The sequence below is a fragment of the Phacochoerus africanus genome, chromosome 2, assembly GCF_016906955.1.
Source record: "Phacochoerus africanus isolate WHEZ1 chromosome 2, ROS_Pafr_v1, whole genome shotgun sequence".
NCBI lineage: Eukaryota > Metazoa > Chordata > Mammalia > Artiodactyla > Suidae > Phacochoerus > Phacochoerus africanus.
The window spans coordinates 278,234,034-278,256,037 of NC_062545.1; the positions used below are offsets into that span (position 1 = coordinate 278,234,034).

At 67.8% G+C, this 22,004-nt stretch overlaps 1 protein-coding gene across 15 annotated transcripts in view; it reads left to right on the forward strand.

Annotated features, from left to right (window-relative positions):
- Positions 1 to 22,004, forward strand: part of KCNT1 (potassium sodium-activated channel subfamily T member 1) — a 40,465-nt gene that overhangs the window by 12,849 nt on the left and 5,612 nt on the right. For 6 of the 15 annotated variants that reach the window (XM_047768898.1, XM_047768894.1, XM_047768896.1 and 3 more), the window contains 25 exons: positions 158 to 257; positions 2,696 to 2,752; positions 4,191 to 4,239; positions 4,310 to 4,369; positions 4,478 to 4,552; positions 4,618 to 4,701; positions 5,305 to 5,399; positions 5,937 to 6,117; positions 8,315 to 8,479; positions 8,803 to 8,939; positions 9,811 to 9,874; positions 9,991 to 10,099; positions 10,620 to 10,728; positions 11,440 to 11,589; positions 11,900 to 12,138; positions 12,369 to 12,603; positions 13,825 to 13,930; positions 15,303 to 15,475; positions 15,761 to 15,832; positions 15,969 to 16,103; positions 16,832 to 16,943; positions 20,604 to 20,705; positions 20,981 to 21,064; positions 21,157 to 21,282; positions 21,564 to 21,584. In XM_047768898.1, the coding sequence (XP_047624854.1) occupies positions 158 to 257; positions 2,696 to 2,752; positions 4,191 to 4,239; positions 4,310 to 4,369; positions 4,478 to 4,552; positions 4,618 to 4,701; positions 5,305 to 5,399; positions 5,937 to 6,117; positions 8,315 to 8,479; positions 8,803 to 8,939; positions 9,811 to 9,874; positions 9,991 to 10,099; positions 10,620 to 10,728; positions 11,440 to 11,589; positions 11,900 to 12,138; positions 12,369 to 12,603; positions 13,825 to 13,930; positions 15,303 to 15,475; positions 15,761 to 15,832; positions 15,969 to 16,103; positions 16,832 to 16,943; positions 20,604 to 20,705; positions 20,981 to 21,064; positions 21,157 to 21,282; positions 21,564 to 21,584 (2,840 nt within the window). The other 9 variants (XM_047768893.1, XM_047768890.1, XM_047768883.1 and 6 more) reach the window with 5 other exon arrangements.

Below are 22,004 nucleotides of genomic sequence, written 5' to 3' on the forward strand. Positions count from 1 at the left end.
CGGGTGGAACCTCTCAGAGGCCAGCCCAGCCTCCCCACTATGCAGAGCCCTGGCAGTGCTGGGGGGCAGCCAGGGTGCCCAGGCCCAGGGAGGGAGGGAGGCATGTGGGCTGGGACCCCAGCCGGGGGAGCCCTGACCCCCGCCCCCGCCCCCGCAGGCCTGAGGATCCGGCTGTTCAACTTCTCCCTGAAGCTGCTCACCTGCCTGCTGTACATAGTCCGCGTCCTGCTCGACGACCCTGCCCTGGGCATTGGATGGTGCGTGACCCCCGGGCCCAGGGCTCCTCCGCGTTACAGAGGCCGATGGGTCTGCACAGGGAGGGGTCCACGCCCGGCACCCAACCCCGTCCCTGGGGCACCCCGTGCCCGGGGCCTTGGGGAGTCCTTCCCTCCCCCGCGGGACCCCACCCAGCATCTGTTCCCACAGATCCGTGGCCACGACTCTGCCCTGAGGCCCCTGCAGACCGGCCAGCTCAGCACAGGGGGCGGGTGTCCTTGTCTGCAGCCGTGTCCAGACCTGGATACGTTTCTCCTTGAGGGTCTGGGATGCCCCCCCAACACCCGGTGGTGCACGGGGTCTCAGTGAGGGGCTCCGACTCCCTCAGCTCCCGCTGGGCAGGCGGGGTGCCAGGCATGGGGTGGGGAACGTGAGCCCCGCAGGCCTCCCCTGGCTGCACCTGCCCCCTCGGGCCCCATGGTCTCTCCATCATTTGCAAGGAACATGTGACTTCCTGGCTAAGCATGGGGACAGCTGCCCACACCCTCAGTCTGGGGTGGCTCGCGGGCCGCAGTGGAGGGGAACGGGGGGTCCGCCTGCGCTTTGGCTGCGGCGGCTTCCGCCGAGTTGGCACTGGAGGCGGCCCTGCGTTCCCACTCGTGAGGCTGGGGGGAAGGCCGTTTTCTTCCCTGGATGCTGCTGGGACCCCTCTGCACCCGCGTCTGGCAAGTGTCTGTGGGGCCTGGCGTGGCCCCTTCCCATCATCGCCTGGGTCCCTGTGGACGCGGGCTAGGTCCACACAGGGCCAGAATCGGAATCGGGTCTTTAAGCTCACCCACCCATCTGCTTTGAGAGCCTCTCTGGATCCCTCATACCCAGGCGTGGGGCTCTGGAAGGTTCTGGCCTCACTCCCGGATGTGGGGCTCTGGAAGCTTCTGAGACAGTCCTCTGAGTCCCTCTTGCTCTCCTTGGGTCTCCTTGAGGCGGCCCAGTTCTCTAGTGGAGATGCCCACTTCTGCTCCCAGGTTTTCCAGCCTCCGAGAGCCCCGCCCCCGCTGTGGGTCCCCACTGCCTTCGGCATGTCTGCCGTGTGTCTGAAACCCTCTCCTTGCTCACAGTTTCCTCTCTGCTCTGGCTCTGCTCCCCCGAGGTCCCGCCCAGGGGACTTCCTCAAATGTCTGGCTGCCCTTGGCACCGCTCCCACTAGGATGGGCGCACAGAGGCAGAGGGCCCTGCGGTCAGGCTGTGTGGCCTGCTCACCCCTGTCCTCTGGGTAACCAGGTCGCCTGTCTGCCCGGCTCCTCAGGGCAGACCCCTCCCCTCTTCCCTGGAGGCCAAGGCCTGGCTGCTGGGCCCCTGTAGACTGAGCCAGGAAGGCCACGGGGTGAGAGTTTGCTGTACCAGGGGCATTTAGCCCCCCCACCCACCCACCCACACGCGGCAGGGCGGCTTTCCCAGACCAGACTCACCTGCTCCTGAGAACAGACTTCCTTATCTTCATCCTACGTGTGGGAGGGCAGATCCCACCGTGGTGCTTTGAGCAGGAAACTGGGCTTTACCTGACTCTCAAACCACTGTCCTCAGCGGATCCCACCTCTTCCATTCCCAAGGCTTTACCTCACTCGGGGACCAGGTCTTTGTGCTCATTACGCAGAGACTGGCACGGGGCGGGGGCAGCGAATGGGTGGATGAGGGGCTGGGAGGTGCAGGGGTAGAATAGATGGGTGGGTGGCTGGATGCAGCCGGACGGACGGAGGATGGATGAGCGGATGGATGGGTGGATGGCTGTGGGTAGAGGGTGATTGGGTGGGTGGGAGGGTGGCCAAACGCGTGGATAGAAGGATGGGTGGGGTGAGAGGGCTCGGGAGGAAGTGTCAGTTGAGAAAGGGGTGGGGGGAGCTGCCTGTCGCCATGGGGCCCTGTGAGGATGAGGTCCCGTTGGCCCGTGACCCTGGCCTTGACTATAATCTAGGGCAGAACTGGCACGTGTGCCAGGCTCCTGCCCCACATTCCCAGTGGTGGACGTCCAGGTGGCTTGGGGAGCCCTGTCCCCAGGAGTGATAGGGACATGCCTCTTGGCGTCAGCACCGTGGAGTCTCTGTGACTCCCCCGCACTGTCCAGCCTTGTTTGTGGCAGCTCTAGCCTCGGGGGGTTCTGGGTCCTCCGCGGTCCATCTCGGGCCACACACAGCCCTCCCCTGGCAGCCCAGGCAGAACGGCCAGCTCCATCCCGGGGTCACCTCCTGTGTTCTCACCCAGCCTGCCCCTCCCGCATTAGAGACCCTTCCGGCAGCACCTGCCATGGGAGCAGGCTGCCTTGTCCCCCAAGTGTTAGAATGCAGACGCCCGTCTGAGAGGGAGGGGCTTGGCCCTGGGTGGAGGGGAGCGTGCCCACACCCCCTGACCCCGGGGCAGCCCTGGGAAGGGTCAGGTCCCTCGGGGCGGTGCCGGGAGGGCTGCCAGCTCTGTCTCTCCGCAGCTGGGGCTGCCCGAAGCACAACTACACCTTCAATGAATCATCCTCCGAGATCAACTGGTGAGTCCGCCACCGGCTCCGCTCAGACGCCCAGGTAGGGGGTGGACGGGGCTGGCACTGCCCAGCCCCAGGACCCATGCCCAGCCTCAACCTGGGAGCCTCCCAGGATCCCAGACCTGACTGAGCAGCGGGCAGCGCCGGGATGTCCCCGCAGGATGCAGCAATCTGGGCGTTACAGGTGTCCCCGCGAGCCGGCTTGCCCCGCCCCCCGCTGCAAGGCTCTCCCAGCATCTCGGGCTGTGGGTGAGGAGGAGAGAGGCAGGGGTCGCCGGCTGCCTCTCCAGTTCACGGTTCTTTAGCCAGAGAAAGCAGGTGCCCTTGAGGCAGGGTCCGCAGAGCGGGGATATGCCCGTCCAGAGGTGAGGACACGCCCCCGGGGCTTGGCCGCGCCCTGGTGAAGGCCTCTCCCTTCCAGCCGCTCCCTGTCTGTCCTCAAGAGCCAGAGCCCCCTCCTGGCCTTATTCCCACGCCTGTGCCTGCCCCTCCCCTGCCACTCGTGCCCAGCCCTGCAGGGCAGTCCTGGTCCTTTGCAGCTGCAGCCACAACAGCAAACCGGCCAGAACCCCGACCGCTGCTCCCGGCTCAGCTGCTCCCACTCTGCCCTTTCCCGGGGGGCACAGAGGGCGGGGGCGGAAGGGACACCCCCTCCAGAAGCCCCTCCTTCCAGGTCTGCGATTGGAGTGGTGGCAGTGCTGAAGACAACATGCCTCCTGAGCCAGGGCCCCTGAGCAGCCCCAAAAGGCTGGGCATTCGAATCTCGTCCCTTTGGGGTGGGGGGGGGCACAGGTGCTTTCCAAGGGGCTGAGGAAATAACTGCCCAATAACTGCCCCCTACTGCCACGGGGCCCTCCCACCCCCCCCCCAGGGGCTTGCGGGGGTCAAGGCTTGGCCCTCTGGGGTCTGGTCTGCCAGGGAAGGGGGAGCAGGGTAAGCTTTGAGCTCAGCCACCTGCCCCCACCCCTGCCAGTCTCACCCCAACCTTTGTCCAGAGACTGCGGCCAAGCAGGAACGCGTCCTCCCCTATGTCACTGTCCTCACAGCAGCCCAGCTGGGTAATGGACGAGGACTGAGGTCAGGATACCCAGAGGGTGGCTGGTCAGCCTCACCCCCCGCCCCCCGCAAGGACAGGCAGAGCAGCCCGTCCCCAGGAGCCCGGATGACAGAGAGGCCACCTGGGCCAGCCAGGGCCTCCGAGCCACAGCCCACCCCCAGGGCAGCGAGTCTGGGCCTCACGGGAGGCCCCTAGGCCTTCCCTGGGGCGCTGGGAGGGGCACTGCCCTCCCCTCCTGTTCTCGTCCCCTCCCCCTCCGAGGGCAAGGCCGGTCCCGCTCCCTCCCGCTCCGCCCGCTCCAGCAGAGCTTGGGGTCAGGGGGGGTGCCCCCCCTCTGGGGTCCCACAGCCCAGCCTCACCCCGCTGTCTCTCTCTCTCTCCCCCCAGGGCCCCCATCCTGTGGGTGGAGAGGAAGATGACTCTGTGGGCCATTCAGGTGCGTGGGGGGGCGGGGCTCTGGGCGGCCCCGCCCCCCCCAGCCCCGCTCAGAGGCCGACCCTCCGCAGGTGGTCGTGGCCATCATCAGCTTCCTGGAGACCATACTTCTCATTTACCTCAGCTACAAGGTGAGGGCCCCCCCAGGCCTGGCCCTCCCCCGGCTCCCCCCCCCCCCGCCCCGCGCCCCGTTCTCTCTCCCTGCCCCACCCGCTCTGAAGCCCCCGCTGGCTCCGCAGGGCAACATCTGGGAGCAGGTCTTGCGCGTGTCCTTCGTCCTGGAAATGGTCAACACGCTGCCCTTCATCATCACGGTGGGTGAGCCGCTGGCGAGGGAGGGGCCCCGAGCCCCCAGCCCCTGACCCTGCTCCCCCCGCAGATATTCTGGGCGCCGCTGCGCAACCTCTTCATCCCTGTCTTTCTCAACTGCTGGCTCGCCAAGCACGCCCTGGAGAACATGATCGTAAGCCCCCAGCCCCCACCTCCGCACGGCCCCCAGGACCCCCCCGGGCCCGCCTGCCGCCCCCGAGCCGGCCATCTTCCCTGGGTGCCCCGGAGGCGGGGGTGACGAGGGCACACGTGGTCTCTGTCACCGTGAAACAGCCTCCGGCCTCCTTCCCGGGGAGAGTCACCCCGGCCTGTCCCCTGAGCCGGAAGCACAGCTGGGGAGGGAGCGGGTCCAAGTGCAAGTGAGACCCAGGGCCACCCGCAAACTTGGGCCCCCAAACCAGGACCACGTGACCCCGGGCCACAGGCAGACCCCGTGCTGAGGTCTGAGCAAGGCCCATACGCAGGCGGCAGCGCGTCGGCCACTTGCTCCCGGGGCGGCCCCTGGGCCCGGGCTCCCTTGGCGCCCCATCGGCAGCCGCAGAGGGAGGTGCCGCCGCTGAGGTCACGGCCCCGGGCCTGTGCCCAGCTCCCCGCATCCAGCACAGGCGGGACAGGGTACCCCTGGCCGTGCCCTTCCGCCTTCACTCACGCACACAAATCTGGGACACGCCGGCGGCTCGGGCTCTGGGCTCCATCCCGGTCCCGGCGCTGCCACCGACGGTGCCCCCGCCCGCAGAACGACTTCCACCGCGCCATCCTGCGCACGCAGTCGGCTATGTTCAACCAGGTGCTCATCCTCTTCTGCACGCTGCTGTGCCTGGTCTTCACGGGGTGAGTCCCCGCCAGGCAGGCGGCAGGCAGCCTGGGCCCTGGGCACCGCCGCACCCTCGCGTCCGGGGCCGGAGGCTCCTCCATCCGCCTGCCCTGGGGGAGGGCCCTTGACGCGGCTGTGTGCTGCCCCGTGGTGCGCGCTGCATCTCCCCAGCCCTGCCACCAGCACCTCCAGCCTGGGGACGGGACGTGGGGCCGCGGGTGTGGGAAGGACCGCGCCGCTCTGCGCCGGGCAGGGGCTGGCTGTGCGCCACGCCCTGTCTGACCTCCTGGGCCACGGGGGTGGCATGAGGCGCTTACAGCCTGGGCGGCCACACCCACCCCCTCCAACCCCCTCCCCCAGGCCACGCTGAACCCACGCAGCCAATTTTCCAGGGGCCTCCAAAGAGCCACGGGGCGGGAAGGGAAGGTCCAGGGGCCGTGCCGTGTGGGCCAGCCTCACGGGCCCCGAGCGCCCGTCGGCCGAGCGGGACTCAGGCCCAGGCTGGGGGTCGTGTCCATGGCGAGACCCCAGGGCAGCCCCTTCCCTGCGTCCAGGACCTGCGGCATCCAGCACCTGGAGCGTGCAGGCGACAACCTGTCTCTCCTGACGTCCTTCTACTTCTGCATCGTCACCTTCTCCACCGTGGGCTACGGGGACGTGACGCCCAAGATCTGGCCGTCCCAGCTGCTCGTCGTCATCATGATCTGCGTGGCCCTCGTGGTGCTCCCGCTGCAGGTGAGCCCCCCCGCCCCCCCCCCCCCGGTAAGCCCCTCCGCCAGGCAGGCGGTGGGAGAGCAGCGCGGGGCTGCAGGGTGGAGCTTCCAGCACAGGCGGTGGGGCCCGCAGCCCTCAGGACAGAGAGCCAGGGATGGGGAGACGGGCTCCGGATGCCGTGGGCTGGCTCCCCCAGGACCTGGGCAGAGTGTACAGCGGGAGGGGCTGCCAGGTCTCCCTCAGGCCGGGCGTCAGGAGACCTCTGCCGGCGCAGCAGCAGCCGTCAGGACCATGAGGGGCACAGCTGCTTCCCCTGGACAAGCCAGTTCCTGCCTCTGGCGTCGGACTGTAAAGCTTCCGTCCCGGGGGTGTGCTGGCCCCTGTGCTCCTGGGCAGAGCAGTGGCGGCTCAGAGCTGGCACTCACGTCCCATCAGCCAGGCCAGGCTGGCACCTAAGCCCCAAGGAGACGGAGGCCGGCAGGGCCTGGCTCCGGGGGCACAGACCGTCCTCCAGGGCGGGCGGATGGTCAGGCCCCGCGAGGCCGCTGAGCGGGCTGTCGGAGCAGCTGCCCACCCGCCCGCTGACCGATTCCCTGTCAGCGATGGAAGAGGGTCCTGGCTCCCTCCTTCACCTCCCCTTAACCAGACCCACCAGTTAGCGCCCTTGGAGATGACGACAAGGAGACGCCCGCCTGCAAACGTCCCTCTCAGTGTCCTCCCAGCTCAGGGCTGAGGTGTCACCTGTCAGCACCGTGCTTCCCAAGTGCCCCTCAAACGGGTTGGGGGCTTCAAACAGCAGCGGGCTACCCTCTCACAGCCCGGAGACCCGGGTCTGAGGCCGGGTGTCCGCAGAGCCTGCCCTTCTGGCGGCTCCAGGGAGGCCTGCTCTTGCCTCTCCAGCTTCCGGTGGCCCCGCGGTCCTTGGCCTCCCTGGGCTTGTGGCCGTGTCCCCCCCAGCGCTGCCTCCCTCTCCACATGGTTTATTCCTGCACCTCTGTGCCCCTCCTCTCCACCGGCGACACCAGCCGTTGGATTGAGGGCCCGCCCTGCTCCTGTCTGACCTCATCTTGACAACACACCTGAAAGACCCTATTTCCAAATAAGGTCACATTCCAAGGTTCCAGGTGGACAAGCTTTGGGGGGCCACTCCTGCATCCTCTGCAACCAGGCCATTTAACCCTCCCCACAGCCCTGGGACGTAGGCGCCGTCCTGTCATCTTGCAGACGAGCTGCCCACCTGTGACAGGTGAGGCTTGAACCCAGGTGTCCGATGTCAGAGCCCCAACCCCACACAGGCCTCATGGGCCACCCTGGGGTCTCTGCCTCCCCCAGACTCTGGGCCCAGCCCTGTGCTTCACAGCCCAGGCGTCTTATCACCGAAGGCCAGTGGGTGCTCCGTAAATTCAGTGAGAAGACTTCAGGTCCACGAGCACATGGTGCAGAGCAGGTGGGCGCTGCGGGGGCCGCTGCTGCTGTGCATTTCAAACTGTGTGAAAGAAACAAATGACCACAGTGCCTGAAATGGAAACAGCCAGAGAGGCTCCCTGGGACTGGCTCCCTCCTGAGTCAGCCTGGAGCGGGAGGCCCTGGCGGGTCAGCACCCCAGGCAGATCCGCGGAGCCCAGGCCCCCCTCACCACCAGCCCACCGAGGCACAACGGTCCTTGTCCTACTTGAAGGGGACTCCCAGCTCCTAAAGCACACAGCCAGGAAGCTTGGGCCAGGGCGGACACCATCCCCAGACGGCAGCCTTGCCGTGGGCTCCGAACCACAGCACTGAAAGTCCTTTCCACGCCAGGAGTCTGGGTTCCTAATTCCGTGGCTGAGAATTCCCTAGGACGTGTCCAGGGTTCTCTAGAAATGCGTCAGGTGCTGGTGGACACCCAGAGGGCTCCGTCACCTGGATGTCCGGAGTGCACGCCTTGGCACCCACTAGTAGTCTCCTGCACACCTGCGGCCCCGAGCTGGACCTGCTGAGTCTCTCGCTACCACGCACGCCGGCCGAAGCGTCCACTCTGTCCCCACCTGGCCCCTTGAGTGACCTGGGCCCCAAACACCCCGGGTCTTCCCAGACGTGTTTGGGTCGCCCGGCCTCCCTTGTCCTGCTCGGGCCTTGGCCCTTCCTGTGGGCACACACTGCCGGCCGCCCGCCCTGCTCTGTGCTGTGGGAGCTACTGGAGCCCCAGGCCATCTGACCCATGGCCCCCTCTTACCTGCAGTTTGAGGAGCTTGTCTACCTGTGGATGGAGCGACAGAAGTCGGGGGGCAACTACAGCCGCCACCGGGCCCAGACGGAGAAGCACGTGATCCTGTGCGTCAGCTCCCTCAAGATCGACCTGCTCATGGACTTTCTGAACGAGTTCTACGCCCACCCGAGGCTGCAGGTGAGGCCCCGCCCCGCCGCCGGCGAGGCCACGCCCCTAGCCCGCCCCAGCCCTGAGCGAGGCCCCGCCCAAGGCCCCACCCACGGCTACAGGTGAGGACCCGCCCACGGCCGCCCGGCTCCCCAGGGTTTCCCTGCCTGGCCTGGAGCTCAGGGGGTCTCGCATACATGGGGGTGGGTCTGAGGGGTCTTGCCTCCCCCCCTCCCCGCCAGATACGCCGCCGCCGTCGCAGTGAGGGCCGGGCGGGGGCGGGGCGTGAGGCCCCCGGGAAGGCAGGTGGGCGGGGTGAGCTGCTAAGGGAGCTGAAGCCGCCGCTTCTGCAGGACTATTACGTGGTCATCCTGTGCCCCACCGAGATGGACATCCAGGTGCGCAGGGTCCTGCAGATCCCCCTGTGGTCCCAGCGGGTCATCTACCTCCAGGGCTCCGCACTCAAGGACCAGGACCTCATGCGGGCCAAGTGAGTGCCAGCGGTGGGGGAGGGTGCGGGCCTGAGCGGCGGCCGTGGCATGGACCTGCCAGGGAGGGGCAGCTCCAGCTCTGTGCCCTTTCCTGCCCAGGCCGGCCAGGCCCGCTGACCTCTGCAGGGCCGCCTGGGCGAGCCCACCGGCCTCCTCCGGCCCCCCTGGATGTTCATCTGATTCTAGCAGAGGCTGAAAGGGGGGGGGGTGGAGGGGGAACCGCCAAGGCTGTGGGCGGGTTTTCTTTTAAAAACTAGGTGACAGGGTGACTTGAGGTGAGAAGACTGAGCTGTGAATGCAACTTTCCAGAATGTGCCTCCGCACATTCTGAGCACACACACCCCCACCCCTGAGGTCATGATTTTATTCCTGAGCCTGATGCAACCTTCCCGGTGAAATGTGTGTCGTTTGGGGCCAAGAAGGCAAGAGATCGGGCAGCTGCCCCCCCCCAACTCCTGAGCCCTGGGCCCCACAGTCTTGCCCACAAAACTGGGGATAGAAATCAAATCCCCGGGGCAGGGACAAGTAAGGATGCGGAGGATGGGGTGGGAGATGCCCCGGGGTCTGAGTGGCCGTTCCTCAAATGCCCTTTCTGCATCCTGGGGCCCTGGGGGGCATGAGGGAAGCAGAACTGGTCATCCCCAGACCTCAGGCAGCCGGTCCCAGCTCGGGCAGGAGGGGACAGGCCGGCAGGCAGAGCCCAGAATCACTGCCATCGGAGGCACCCTCCCTTCTGCACTCCAGGCCCACCCAGGGTCAATGGGGGCCTGTCCTCAGCACGCCGAGGGCGGTCAGAGTGAGGTGGGGTCTCCACCAGGCCCACCCCTTCCCCTGACGGTCCCGGTGCTGCTCAAACCTGGTGCTTTGCAGGATGGACAACGGGGAGGCCTGCTTTATCCTCAGCAGCCGGAATGAGGTGGACCGCACCGCGGCGGTGAGTGCCCTTGGCTGCCCCCACACACACCTGCTGCGGGGGGGGGGGCACCTGGGCAGAGCCCCGCCCCCAGCCTGCTGCTGCCCATCAGCATGGCCATGGCCTCCCTGCCTCAGGACCACCAGACCATCCTGCGTGCCTGGGCTGTGAAGGACTTTGCCCCCAACTGCCCCCTCTACGTCCAGATCCTCAAGCCCGAGAACAAGTTTCATGTCAAGTTTGCAGGTACGTTTGGCCAGGGGGGGGGCACCTGTGTGCTCACAGGTGAGCATGCTGGGGGTGGAGGTGGGGCGTGGAGGCAGAGTTCACACGCCCCCAAGTTCTGCATCTGGGGCTGGAGGTCAGTGAGGGCAGGAGCACTGTCTGATGAGCATGCCCAGGCCGGGGAACCTGGGATGCTCTGGGGGACAGGTGAGAAGGCCTCTGCTGGACACCTGGGAGGGACAGGTAAAAGCAGGAACTTACTGTGCGAGACACCTGAGGGGGGACAGGTGAACAGGGCCACTACTAAGCACCTGGGGACAGGTGAACCACCCCCCACCCCCCCCACCCCCCCACCCCCGTCCTGGCGCTCTCAGTCAAGCTGGGAGACAAGCACAGAAGAGCCAGGAGAATGGAGAGGCTCCCAGGGGTGGGCTGAGCAGAGGAGGGAGGAGTCCTAGGGGGGGCGCCGGGCAAGGGGGCCCCTGCCATGGGGGTGGCGGGCAGCGAGGCCTTGGTGGTGACCCTGGCCCTCCCGGCGCAGACCACGTGGTGTGTGAGGAGGAGTGCAAGTTCGCCATGCTGGCCCTGAACTGCATCTGCCCGGCCACATCCACCCTCATCACCCTGCTGGTGCACACGTCGCGTGGCCAGTGAGTGCCTCCCAGGGCGCGGCCAGGGAGACCAGGGGTACTGGGGGCCAGGGAGGTGTCAAGACCCGTGACAGGGTGGGCGAGTGAGGATGGGTGGCCGGCTGAGGGCGGAGCTCTCACCGGAAGCAGCTCCTGCCTTGCCAAGCGAGGGGTAGGAGCTGGGGCGTCCCTGTGCAGCGGAGGGCTGGGGTGGAGCCCAGGAGAGCCCCAGGTCTCGCGCACGGCGAGGGGGCCCGGCGGGGCTGGGTTCATGGGAGAAATTTGGTTTCCCGCACCGGGGCTGGGCTCCCAGGCCAAGCCGGAGGCGAGAGGTGCCATCTTCCCTCTGGGAAGGCCGGGCGGGGGTGGGGGTGGGGGCCCCAGTTGGAGTCCTCCGCTCCTGTGGGGCCTGGGTGGCCCTAGGGAAGGGACCGGGCAGGGGAGGAGGACGTGGCCCCAGGCACCAGAGAAGACCCACAGGCCGCAGAGGCCAGTCTTGACTCAAACATTTTGACAGCCCCTGAAGATCAGGCCGTTGAGTTTATAGCTTCAGAGACCTGGCCAAGGAACCTCTCCGGCCGTCGAGTCTACTCTCGGCCCGATGGGGCGGGGTCGGGGTCCGGGGTCACGCTGGCTTCCACCCACGCGGCCAGAAGCCAAACTCGGGGGGCACTGCAGCCCGGCCAGGCGGTGGGGGGGGGTGCGTGGAAGTGACGTCCTGCCCGCGCCCAGGGAAGGCCAGGAGTCGCCGGAGCAGTGGCAGCGCATGTACGGGCGCTGCTCGGGGAACGAGGTCTACCACGTCCGCATGGGGGACAGCAAGTTCTTCCAGGAGTACGAGGGCAAGAGCTTCACCTACGCCGCCTTCCACGCCCACAAGAAGTACGCCCCGCCCACCCCACCCCACCCAAGACGTACGCCCCGCCCACCTCCCTCCCAAGACGTACGCCCCGCCCACCTCCCTCCCAAGACGTACGCCCCGCCCGCCCACCCACCCCCGGGGGCGGGGGTAGGCAGGTCACGGCCAGGGAGTGACCCAGCAGGGTTGGACGTCAGCCCTCCCAGCCTCGACACCCTCACATGAGACTGCCCTCCAGGGTCTCTGGGCGGATCGGGAAGGGGTGCCCCGTCGGCCCCCAGGGAGCTGGGAAGGGCAGCTCCGGGCCCGTCGAGCCCCGCCCGGTCCTCCCAGGTACGGCGTGTGCCTCATCGGCCTGAAGCAGGAGGACAACAAGAGCATCCTGCTGAACCCGGGGCCCCGGCACATCCTGGCCGCCTCCGACACCTGCTTCTACATCAATATCACCAAGGAGGAGAACTCGGCCTTCATCTTCAAGCAGGAGGAAAAGCAGAAGAGGCGGGGCCTGGCGGGGCAGGGGCTGTACGAGGGCTCGGCCCGCCTGCCCGTGCACAGCATCATCGCCTCTGTGGGTGAGGCCCGGCGCCCCGAGTCCCAGCCCCCCGCGCCTGCCGCGCCCGCGGGCCAGTCCCCACCCTCGGGGCCTCGGGTTCGCAGCTGTCCCACGGAGATGGCCCTGCCTTCCTGTGGGGTCGGTGTCCCAGTGCAGCCGGGTCGCTCTGTCCACCTCCGCTCCAAAACCCCCCGCCCCCCGGAGCGTCTGGGGAGGGGCTGCCCGTCAAGTTCAGCCACACTGTTCCAGGGACCGTGGCCATGGACCTCCAGAACACCGAGTGCCGGCCGGCCCAGAGCGGCGGGGGTTGCGCGGGCAGCAAGCTGGCGCTCCCCACGGAGAACGGCTCGGGCAGCCGGCGGCCCAGCATCGCGCCCGTCCTGGAGCTGGCCGACACCTCGGCCCTGCTGCCCTGCGATCTGTTGAGTGACCAGTCGGAGGACGAGATGCTGCCGTCGGAGGACGAGGGGCTGTCCATGGTGGAGTGAGTGTCCGGAGCAGGCCGTGCGAGGGGAGGACGGCAGGGAGTGCTGGCGCGGGGAAGAGGTGGGCCGGCCGGCACCAGCCTGGGTCCCATCCCGCCCTCTGAGTGGGGCTTCCGCACAGCTGCTCCCGAGACCTTGTTTAGCAAGTGGGATCTTCTGGGAACGCAGCCCACGGACAGGAGAGCCAGGCTCTGCGCCCTCACCCCTCACCCTCCTCCACCTCGAACCCTGGGCAGCCACACCTCAGTGCCACAGCCCCCTTGGCGGGTGGCTGTTGTCCGGGCCCGGCTGCAGAGGTCACCAGGAGGGGAGCCCTGCGCGAGGTGCCACTGGCCCACCCGAGCTGTCACCCTGCTCTGGGTTCGGGCCCAGGTCTTCCTGTGAGATTATGCCAAGGGAGAGACCCAGTGTGTTCTCAGCTCTCAGCCCCTTGGCATCGTCCAGGACAGACAGGGGGCGCCGGACTGCAGGGCCGTGGTCGGCCGCCGGCCCGCATGACCGGCTCCTCCCAGCTGGGCTGGCACTGAGGCCACTGCCAGCTTCTGCCTCTGCCTCTGGGGCGGAGTAAACATGCTTTAAATGCAGACTGTGGGACCAGCTCCGGGATGAAGTCACCCCATAGGGTCCTACAGACATGGGGCAGGTGGCAGGCTGGCCTCTGACGCCCTGTCCCTTAGCCAGTTGCAGACAGAGCAGAAGGCCTGCCCCTCTCAAGGGTAGTTGGGGGCCAACCGTGGCAGCTCGACCACCCTCATGTGTGTGCTGGGGGCTGTGGGGACAGCGGGGGGGCAGCCTACGGGGAGACCAGCCTGGCTGGGGGAGCAGAGAAGGGGCCGAGGCCAGCGCCTGCCCTGGGGCTGGAGTATGGGGGGTGGGGCGCGACAGGTGAGCCTTGGGTTCTTCTGCCACTTCCAGGCCGGTGTAAGCTGGTGTGTGTGTGTATGTAGCTGCCTGATTTCCATATGTGTGTGTGTGATTTCCGTGTGTGTGTCTGTGATTTCTGCGTGTGTGTGTGTGTGTGTGTGGCGTCTCACCCAGACCCCTGGGGAGTAGACAGTGGTGGAGGCACAGCCCTCCTTCCTGCCCCACCCTGGAGTGGCTGACTCCCCGCCCCCCAGGCAAAGGGCGCAGCTTGGGGCCCCAGAGGACACGGGTCCCTGGGATCTGGCGCCCCCGTGTGGCGGCACATGCCCTGCTGAAGCTCCTGTTCCTCCCCCCAGGTACGTGAGGGGCTATCCCCCCAACTCGCCTTACATCGGCAGCTCCCCCACCCTGTGCCACCTTCTGCCCGTGAAGGCCCCCTTCTGCTGCCTGCGGCTGGACAAGGTAGGTCGCAGCAGACATCAGGGAGGTGCCTGGAACGCACTGGACGTCTCAGACCCACTTCCGACTCCACCAGGGCCACCTGCCCCTGAGCTTGCCTGCCCGCCCGCCCGGGCCGGCTGTTTCCCCCCGGGCACGTTCCCGATTCCCCTCCTGCATCCACGCATTTCCTGAGGGGAGGGCATTCCTCACACGGCCCACTCCACGTCCCCAGACCGGACACGGGTCTGACCCGCAGCCCACACCGCAGCCGCCCTGCCTGTCCCGGGAGTCCCCCTGGCCCTTTACAGCCGAGCCATCCCGACCCCACCCACATCCGGAATGTTCCTCGCCCCCCTCTCCGGTTTGGTGGAGCATGGGGAGGGGGCTGCTGGGCCTGGGACGCCCAGAGGGGCGCGTCCTCCTGGAGGCGCTGTGGTGCTGCCTTAGACCACGTGGTACAGGTGGCACCGCCGGCTGGGGGCTGGGCTGGAGGAAGTTCTGGTTTTGCCTTTGAGGTTCGGGGTCATTTGCGGGGAGGCGCGTGGGGACCAGCTGAACAAGCAGCTCTTCACTGAGCTCCGCCCGCACGTCCCGCCGCAGCTGTGGGCTGCAGCCGAGGGTTCGAGGATCCTGATTCCTGCCTGTTTGTTAGCTTTTCCACTGGGAGGAGGCGCGGCCCCATCTCCCAGGCGCACGCTCTCAGCCGTTTATGCCCCTGGCGCGGACTCCCTGTATTGTTCAGAGGGTGCCCACTGCTGCGCCGGCTTTGTCCCGGATCCAGCTGGTTTTGATGCGCAGACTTTCTGGGTTTTGCTGGTGGCCCTGGGGCTGCCTTCCAGGCCCTCCCGACGTGTCCCCGTGGTCCTGAAGCATGTGCACCCCTTTGAGCCCGTGGTCCCCCCACCCCACCTGGTTCTTACGCCGCCCCAGCCCTGGAAGCAACCGCTTCTCCAAGAAGCCTGCTTCCCTTTAGTGGAAACCAGGTCTGGGCACTCGGTGTGCCCACGGCTGCTTTGCACCCAGGACTCTGTGCACAGAGCTAGAAAGTGTGCACGCACACGCACACACGGCAAAAATGTGTGCGCACACACAGCGAACTGTACACGTCCACACACACAAAAGGCACACCTGACAAAATGTACACACGCGCGTGCGTGCGCGCACACACACACACACACACACATGAGATGTGTCCGTCCTGCAGACCCCTCCCTCCCTCCCGGACGTGACCCCTGCAGGGGCCCCAGCTCACACTCTGCTCTGCGCGGCGGGCGGGTGGCCCCCCACCCGTGAGGCCCGGGACTGGCCGCCCGGTGCCGTGTGGCTGCGGACCCGACCGCAGCGCCCTCCCGGCGGCCACCAGCCCTGGTGGATTCCGGCGTGCTCTCGGCAGGGCTGCAAGCACAACAGCTACGAAGACGCCAAGGCCTACGGCTTCAAGAACAAGCTGATCATCGTCTCGGCCGAGACGGCGGGCAACGGGCTCTACAACTTCATCGTGCCGCTGCGGGCCTACTACCGGCCCCGCAGGGAGCTCAGCCCCATCGTGCTGCTGCTGGACAACAAGTGAGCCCCCCCGCCCCCCGCGGCCTCCGCCCCCGGGCCTCGGCGCTGTGCCAGCCTCCTCCCTCCGGGCCCTGCTGGGCCCTGCCGGGAGCCCTCCCCCGCCGGCTCCGCTACCCCCGAGGCCTGGCCGCCCGGAGCCCAGCGGACAGCCCGGCCGTCAGGCCCCAGGGCCTCGGGTTCCCCTCGGGTGGAGAGCAGCCCCTGCGGCCCTGGGGCCCCGCACACCCCGGTCAGGGCCCCGGCCGGGCGTGGGGTGGGCGCCTCCCGGACCTGCTGTCCCCACAGGCCCGACCACCACTTCCTGGAGGCCATCTGCTGCTTCCCCATGGTCTACTACATGGAGGGCTCCGTGGACAAGTAAGACGGAGGGGCCCCCGCCCCGCGCCGCCCGTCTCCCCGCACAGGCACCCCCCCCCCGCCCCGCGCCCCAATCCGGGCAGCCGCGGCGGGGCGGCGGGAGGGCGGGCGCACACAGCGAGGGCGTCTCCCGCAGCCTGGACAGCCTGCTGCAGTCGGGCGTCATCTACGCCGACAACCTGGTGGTGGTGGACAAGGAGAGCACCATGAGTGCCGAGGAGGACTACATGGCCGACGCCAAGACCATCGTCAACGTGCAGACCATGTTCCGGTGAGGGCGCGGCGCCGCCCCCCCCCCCGCTGCGACCAGACCCCCCCCCCCCGTCTGCGACCAGGGCCCCCCACCCCTCCCCACGTCTGAGACCAGGGAGCCCCCCCACGACCCCTCCCCACATCTGTGACCAGGGACCCCCCCCCACGACCCCTCCCCACATCTGTGACCAGGGACCCCCCCCACGACCCCTCCCCACATCTGTGACCAGGGAGCCCCCCCACGACCCCTCCCCACATCTGTGACCAGACCCCCCCCCCCGTCTGCGACCAGGGCCCCCCACCCCTCCCCACGTCTGAGACCAGGGAGCCCCCCCCACATCCCTCCCCACGTCTGTGACAAAGGACCCCCCCACACCCCCCCCACGTCTGAGACCAGGGCCCCCCACTCCTCCCCACGTCTGAGACCAGGGAGCCCCCCCACGACCCCTCCCCCCGCTGCGACCAGGGACCCCCCCCACGACCCCTCCCCACATCTGTGACCAGGGACCCCCCCCACATCCCTCCCACGTCTGTGACCAGGGCCCCCCCCCCACATCCCTCCCCACATCTGTGACCAGGGACCCCCCCCACATCCCTCCCCACGTCTGCGACCAGGGACCCCCCCCCCACATCCCTCCCCACATCTGTGACCAGGGACCCCCCCCCCACCCCTCCCCACTTCTGAGACCAGGGACCCCCCCCCCAACATCCCTCCCCACGTCTGTGACCAGGGCCCCTCTCCCCCAGGCTCTTCCCCAGCCTCAGCATCACCACGGAGCTCACCCACCCGTCCAACATGCGGTTCATGCAGTTTCGCGCCAAGGACAGCTACTCCCTGGCTCTCTCCAAACTGGAAAAGGTGAGGGGCCCCCGCCCGACCTCCCCTGCGCCCGAGCCACGGAGCTCAGGGGCTCAGGTCTGCACAGAGCTGGGAGGGGTGGGCGAGAGGGGCCCGGGGGCCTGCGGAGGAGGGTGAGGCCCTGGACTGGGTAGCCCGGAGGCCTCAGGGTCATCAGCCAGGAGCAGCCAGCGTCGCCTAGGGCAGGTCCAGGTCTGGCCTCGTGGGCTGCCTGTCCCGTCAGGAACCCAGGTGACGCCAGCCCCGACACCACACCCCAGCCTGAACCGTGTCTATTCTATCCACTGCCCGGCGGGGCCGTGCTCGTCCCAGTGCAGAGCAGGGACGGGGGATCAGAGGGGGTCCCCGGCAGGGCAGCTCTCGCTCCTCGGGCGCCATGAAGGGCCTCAGCCGGGAACCCAGGGACACAGGCAGGACAGGCCTGGTGGTGCCGCCGGGCAGGTTTGTGGACCCCAGCCCCTCCCAGGCCAGGGCAGCACCGGTTGTGGGGGCGGGGGGGCGCCACACTCCGGCGAAACCAGGAAGCAGGCGAGTCGCCACAGAGGAGCCGCGACCATTCCCTGCGCGCCTGGGCTGAGGCCCTGCCAGGGAGCGGCTTGCGCCCATGTGTTTGAACCCTGGCCACAGCAAGGAGGACCCCCACGGCTGCCCGCCCGAGCCGGGCCTGGCCAGCAGCAGCCGACGGAAGGGACGGCTCTGGAGCTCCGTGGCCCCGACCGTGGACGGACAAAGGAAGGGGATGCTGCCCAGAGGCTCGTGGCAACCCTGGGCTCCTTGGCTGGTAGCCTGAGACCTCGGGCCATCCTGCCTGCTCACCCCTGCCCCCCACCGTGAAGCCCACCGGACCCCACGCAGCAGCCCAGGAACTAAGCCTCTATCCTCTCTGTGCTGGGACCAGGCAATTGGAAGCTGGGCTCCGTGGCCCCGGCAGGAAGGTTCCAGGTCTCAGGATCTCAGGAGGACTCTCAGGCCCTGGAAGGCCCAGTCTGACCCAAGTGCGAGCAGGGATGGGCGGCACAGAACGGGTCGAGGCGCCCATCCTGGCGCGGACCCTCGCGTGCCACCTTCCCTCAAGCAAGCCAGCTGCCCCCCACCTGTTCGGGAGGTGGGCTTGAAGCAGGTCCGTCAGCAAGCGTATCAGATGCACACCCGCCTCCTTCCACCACAAATCTGCCTCCTACCCCTTCCCCCTGCGGCAGGCATCGCCAGTCGACTGCTCCTTCCCCAGCAGCACCGCCTCCAGGGGCGGGGGCAGCCCCCTTCCCACCTCGGGGGTGCGTGATGGTAAAGTGAGTGCTGCGGTTTTATGACGGAGAGAAGTCGGGAAGCAGCCAGCACGTGTGACCGCAGGAGGCTGCTCCTGGCTGGTGAGGGGCTGAGGTCCACGTGCGGCAGGAGACCCGGCGTGCGCGGGACCCCGGGCTGAGGAGAGGGGCCGGCAGGGGACGGTCAGAGCCGCCGTCACGCCCTCCCCGCGAGTGCCAGGTCCGTAGGAGGCCCCCGGGCCCTCGTGTGCTCATGCACTGGCTGCGCTTGGCCGGGGCTCCCGGGAGGTCTCTGCTGCCCCAGGCGTGTCCGGGCTCCCTGATGCCGCAGACGGACGGTCCAGCAGATGGTGACCGGCCTCCCACAGGGGCAGCCAGGGACATTTCTTTGAAGGAATCAGTGGCGATGTATTTTTTGAAAGTGTGTACATTTATCATAAGTACAAGAAGCAGAGAGAAATAGAAAGAAGAAAAGAAAGGAAAGAAGATTCCCCAGATTCCCGGGTCGCTTCTGCATCCGCTCCACCCGGGCGGGCGCGGCGAGGCGCCGAGAGGATCCTTTGGGAAGCGGGGCGGGAGGGCGAGGCTGGGGTGTACGTCCTACCTGGAGAAGACAGGTCCTGTTCACCTGGTTCAAGCTGAAGAAACCTCGGAGGCGTTTCCGGCGTTCCGAGAAACGCGTGTCCAGGAGAGTCCACTGGCGCCGGGGAGAGCTGTCTCCTGCAGGTCCGTCTCCGCAAGACGTCCCAGGGCCTGGGCCACCCCCATCCCTGTCCCGGGACCCGGGCTCCTGGTCCAGCAGCCTCGGTGCCTGCGACTCTGACATCCGGCTGGGCATCCTGCCCCCCTCCCTCTGGCCGAGCCGTTCTCCGAATTCGCCCACCTGTGTTCTGCGTCCCGCTGTTCCCTGTGACCTCAGAGTGCAGGTTAAAGCCTCTGGCCCATCTGCGGCCGCTGCCGAGCGTGCGGCGTGGACGCGGGGCCCCTGCTCAGAAAGCTGGGAAGCTCCGTCACGCCTCTTCCTCCTCCTGAAGCCTGCCCGGATCGGATGTGGTTCTTTTCTTCTGGAACCATTAGTTCTGCGTAAAGGGAAGCTGACAGCTTGAGTGACGTCAGGAGACTCTTCGTCCTCGTAAACGCATCGTGAGTCCTACAAGCAGCCCAGAGTCATGTGGCTCCGATTCCTGGCTCTCACGGGACTCGTTCTTTCCGGCACAGCACAACGCTGCTCAGAGCTCACGCATCGTTTCTCTCCCAGCAGCCACGTGCTGCTGGGGTGCCCTCGGCTCCCTGCTGGTGACGGGGGACAGAGGTGAGGCCCCCTGCCTGGCCGTCTGGCTGCGTTGTCATCCAAGTTTGCAGCGATGAAGCCTCCGGTGCAGAAGCAGCAGAGGATGCTCTGGGGAGTCTGTGCGTGTCGCCTTCTCTCTGATTGGAGCACCTTCTGGTCCCGCAGGAGTGACACCCCGTGGGCTCAGAGCCCGCCCTCATCAGCAGCCCCCCCCCCAAGATGTCCACATCCTAACCCGGAAGCAGTAGGGGGGAGCGCGAGTCTGGGGAGGGCGCTGAGACGGGAGGTGGCCCTGGATTGCCCCACACCATCACCAGGGGCCTTGTGAGAGGGTGGCCAGAGGCCCCAGTGCTGGCCCTGGGGACCAAGGGGCCAGGAGCCAGGGGTGTGGTCCGCTTCTAGAAACTGGGAGAGACGGAAAAGATTGTCCAAGCTGCCAGCAGGAAGTGGGACATCTGGTGCCAGCCCGTGGTGACGTGTCCCAGCAGCCACAGAAAATGCTCCCAACATCTGAGGAATCTGTGCCCTGGAGCGTCGCAAATGCCGCGTGCGCAGGGGACGAGGAAACTGCGAAGCCCACGTTTCTGCTCCTGCGCCCGCCTGCCACCTCCGCGACTTCGCTTACAGACACGAGTTCTGGGATGAAATTACTGAGAGAACCCAAGTGGTATCCGTGAGGTTGCGGGTTCGGTCCCTGGCCTCGCCCAGTGGGTTAAGGATCCGGCGTTGCCGTCAGCTGTGGCATAGGTCACAGGTGCGGCCTGGATGTGGAGTTGCGATGGCGTAGGCTGGGAGCTGTAGCTCCGATTGGACCCCTAACCTGGGACCCTCCATATACTGAGGGTGCCACCCTAAAGAGCAAAAAAGAGAGAATTCCAGGATGGCGACAGCAGGGCATTAAACCAAGCCCAGGCCCCCGAATCCTCACCCCCACTCCCGGCCCCCAGTGTGCCTGGGGGACCCAGAGCAGGTGCTCAGCCTGGGCTCGGCCGTCTGCTGCGGCTTGGCACACACACGAGCCGCCCACGTACTCCACCCAGCCGCCTCTGCCCCATGTGGCCGTGGCCGTGGGCACCAGCCAATCTGAGCACCCCTGTCCTGCAGAGGGAGCGGGAAAACGGCTCCAACCTGGCCTTCATGTTCCGCCTGCCGTTCGCCGCCGGCCGCGTCTTCAGCATCAGCATGCTGGACACGCTGCTCTATCAGGTCAGCAGGAGGGGCAGGGAGGCGCCCGCAGTGCCTGGCCAGCGTCCCTCTGGGCGTCCGACCCCCGGGTGCCCGGGAGGCTGGGTGGCTCTGGGCCCCGCGCCTGCCCGGGAGCAGCAGGGTTCCCGTCTGGGGGCCCCGCCCTCTCCTCCTGATCCCCTTGACCTGATGCGTGTGGCCGTCACTGACCACGGCCGGGAGGGGCTGCCCAGCGCGTCTGCCGGTCACGCGGGGCTGGGGCCGCGCAGGTGTGGACGCCAGCCTCTCGCCCCCAGTCCTTCGTCAAGGACTACATGATCCCCATCACCAGGCTGCTGCTCGGCCTGGACACCACGCCGGGCTCCGGCTACCTCTGCGCCGTAAGTGCCCGGGCGGCCGGGCCGGGCGGGCGGCTGGTGCCGGGGGGCGGCGGGGGGGCGGCCCTGCCAGCCCAGGGCTGCCTGCGTTGCAGATGAAGATCACGGAGGAGGACCTGTGGATCCGGACGTACGGGCGCCTCTTCCAGAAGCTGTGCTCCTCCAGCGCCGAGGTCCCCATCGGCATCTACCGCACCGAGAGCCACGTCTTCTCCTCGGAGGTGGGCGGCCGGGGGTCCCAGAGGCAGCCCTGCTTCCCCGCGGCTCAGGCCCCGCGTCTCCTTCGGCAGCCAGGCCCTCTGGGGTCAGGTGCACGCCACCCGACGTGGGACACCCTTGGGGCGGCTGTGACCCCTGCGGGGGAGGGGAGGCTTGAGAGCACCGCGGGGCCCCTGTGCCACCAGTGGAACCACAGAAGGCGGGCTGCCCACCGGCCCTGGGTCTATGAGGGGCCGGGCAGGAGCGCCCGCGGGTACCCAGGCCGTCCTGGTTTCCTTTGCAGCCCCACGACCTCAGAGCCCAGGTGAGTTCACCTAGCACAGCGGAGTCCCGGGCCTCGGGGGAGGGGCGCAGGTGCACTCAGGGAGGGGTTGTGGCCTCACCCACCCGGTACAGACAGGAAACAGGCCCGGGTGCCCCGGTCCCACAGGCCACTGCATGTCATGTCTCGGCCCCGTCGTGGCGGGCACCCCTTCTCCACCGCGTCTGTGCCGTCTCCACACCCCAGAGCCCCACGCATCCGCCGAGCCCCACGAGCCCCTGGTGCCTCCCAGCCCCCCATGTCCCCCCCCACCAGGAGACTGAGCCGCAGCGAGGGCGTGGCCTCCAGGGCCCCGAGAGGTTGATGGGGTGGCTTCTCTCGCTAGCATGTCAGGGCCAGGCCTGGAGCCAGGGCTGAGGTTGGGCGTCTGGGGCTCACGTAGGGGGGTTCTGGCCTGGCACC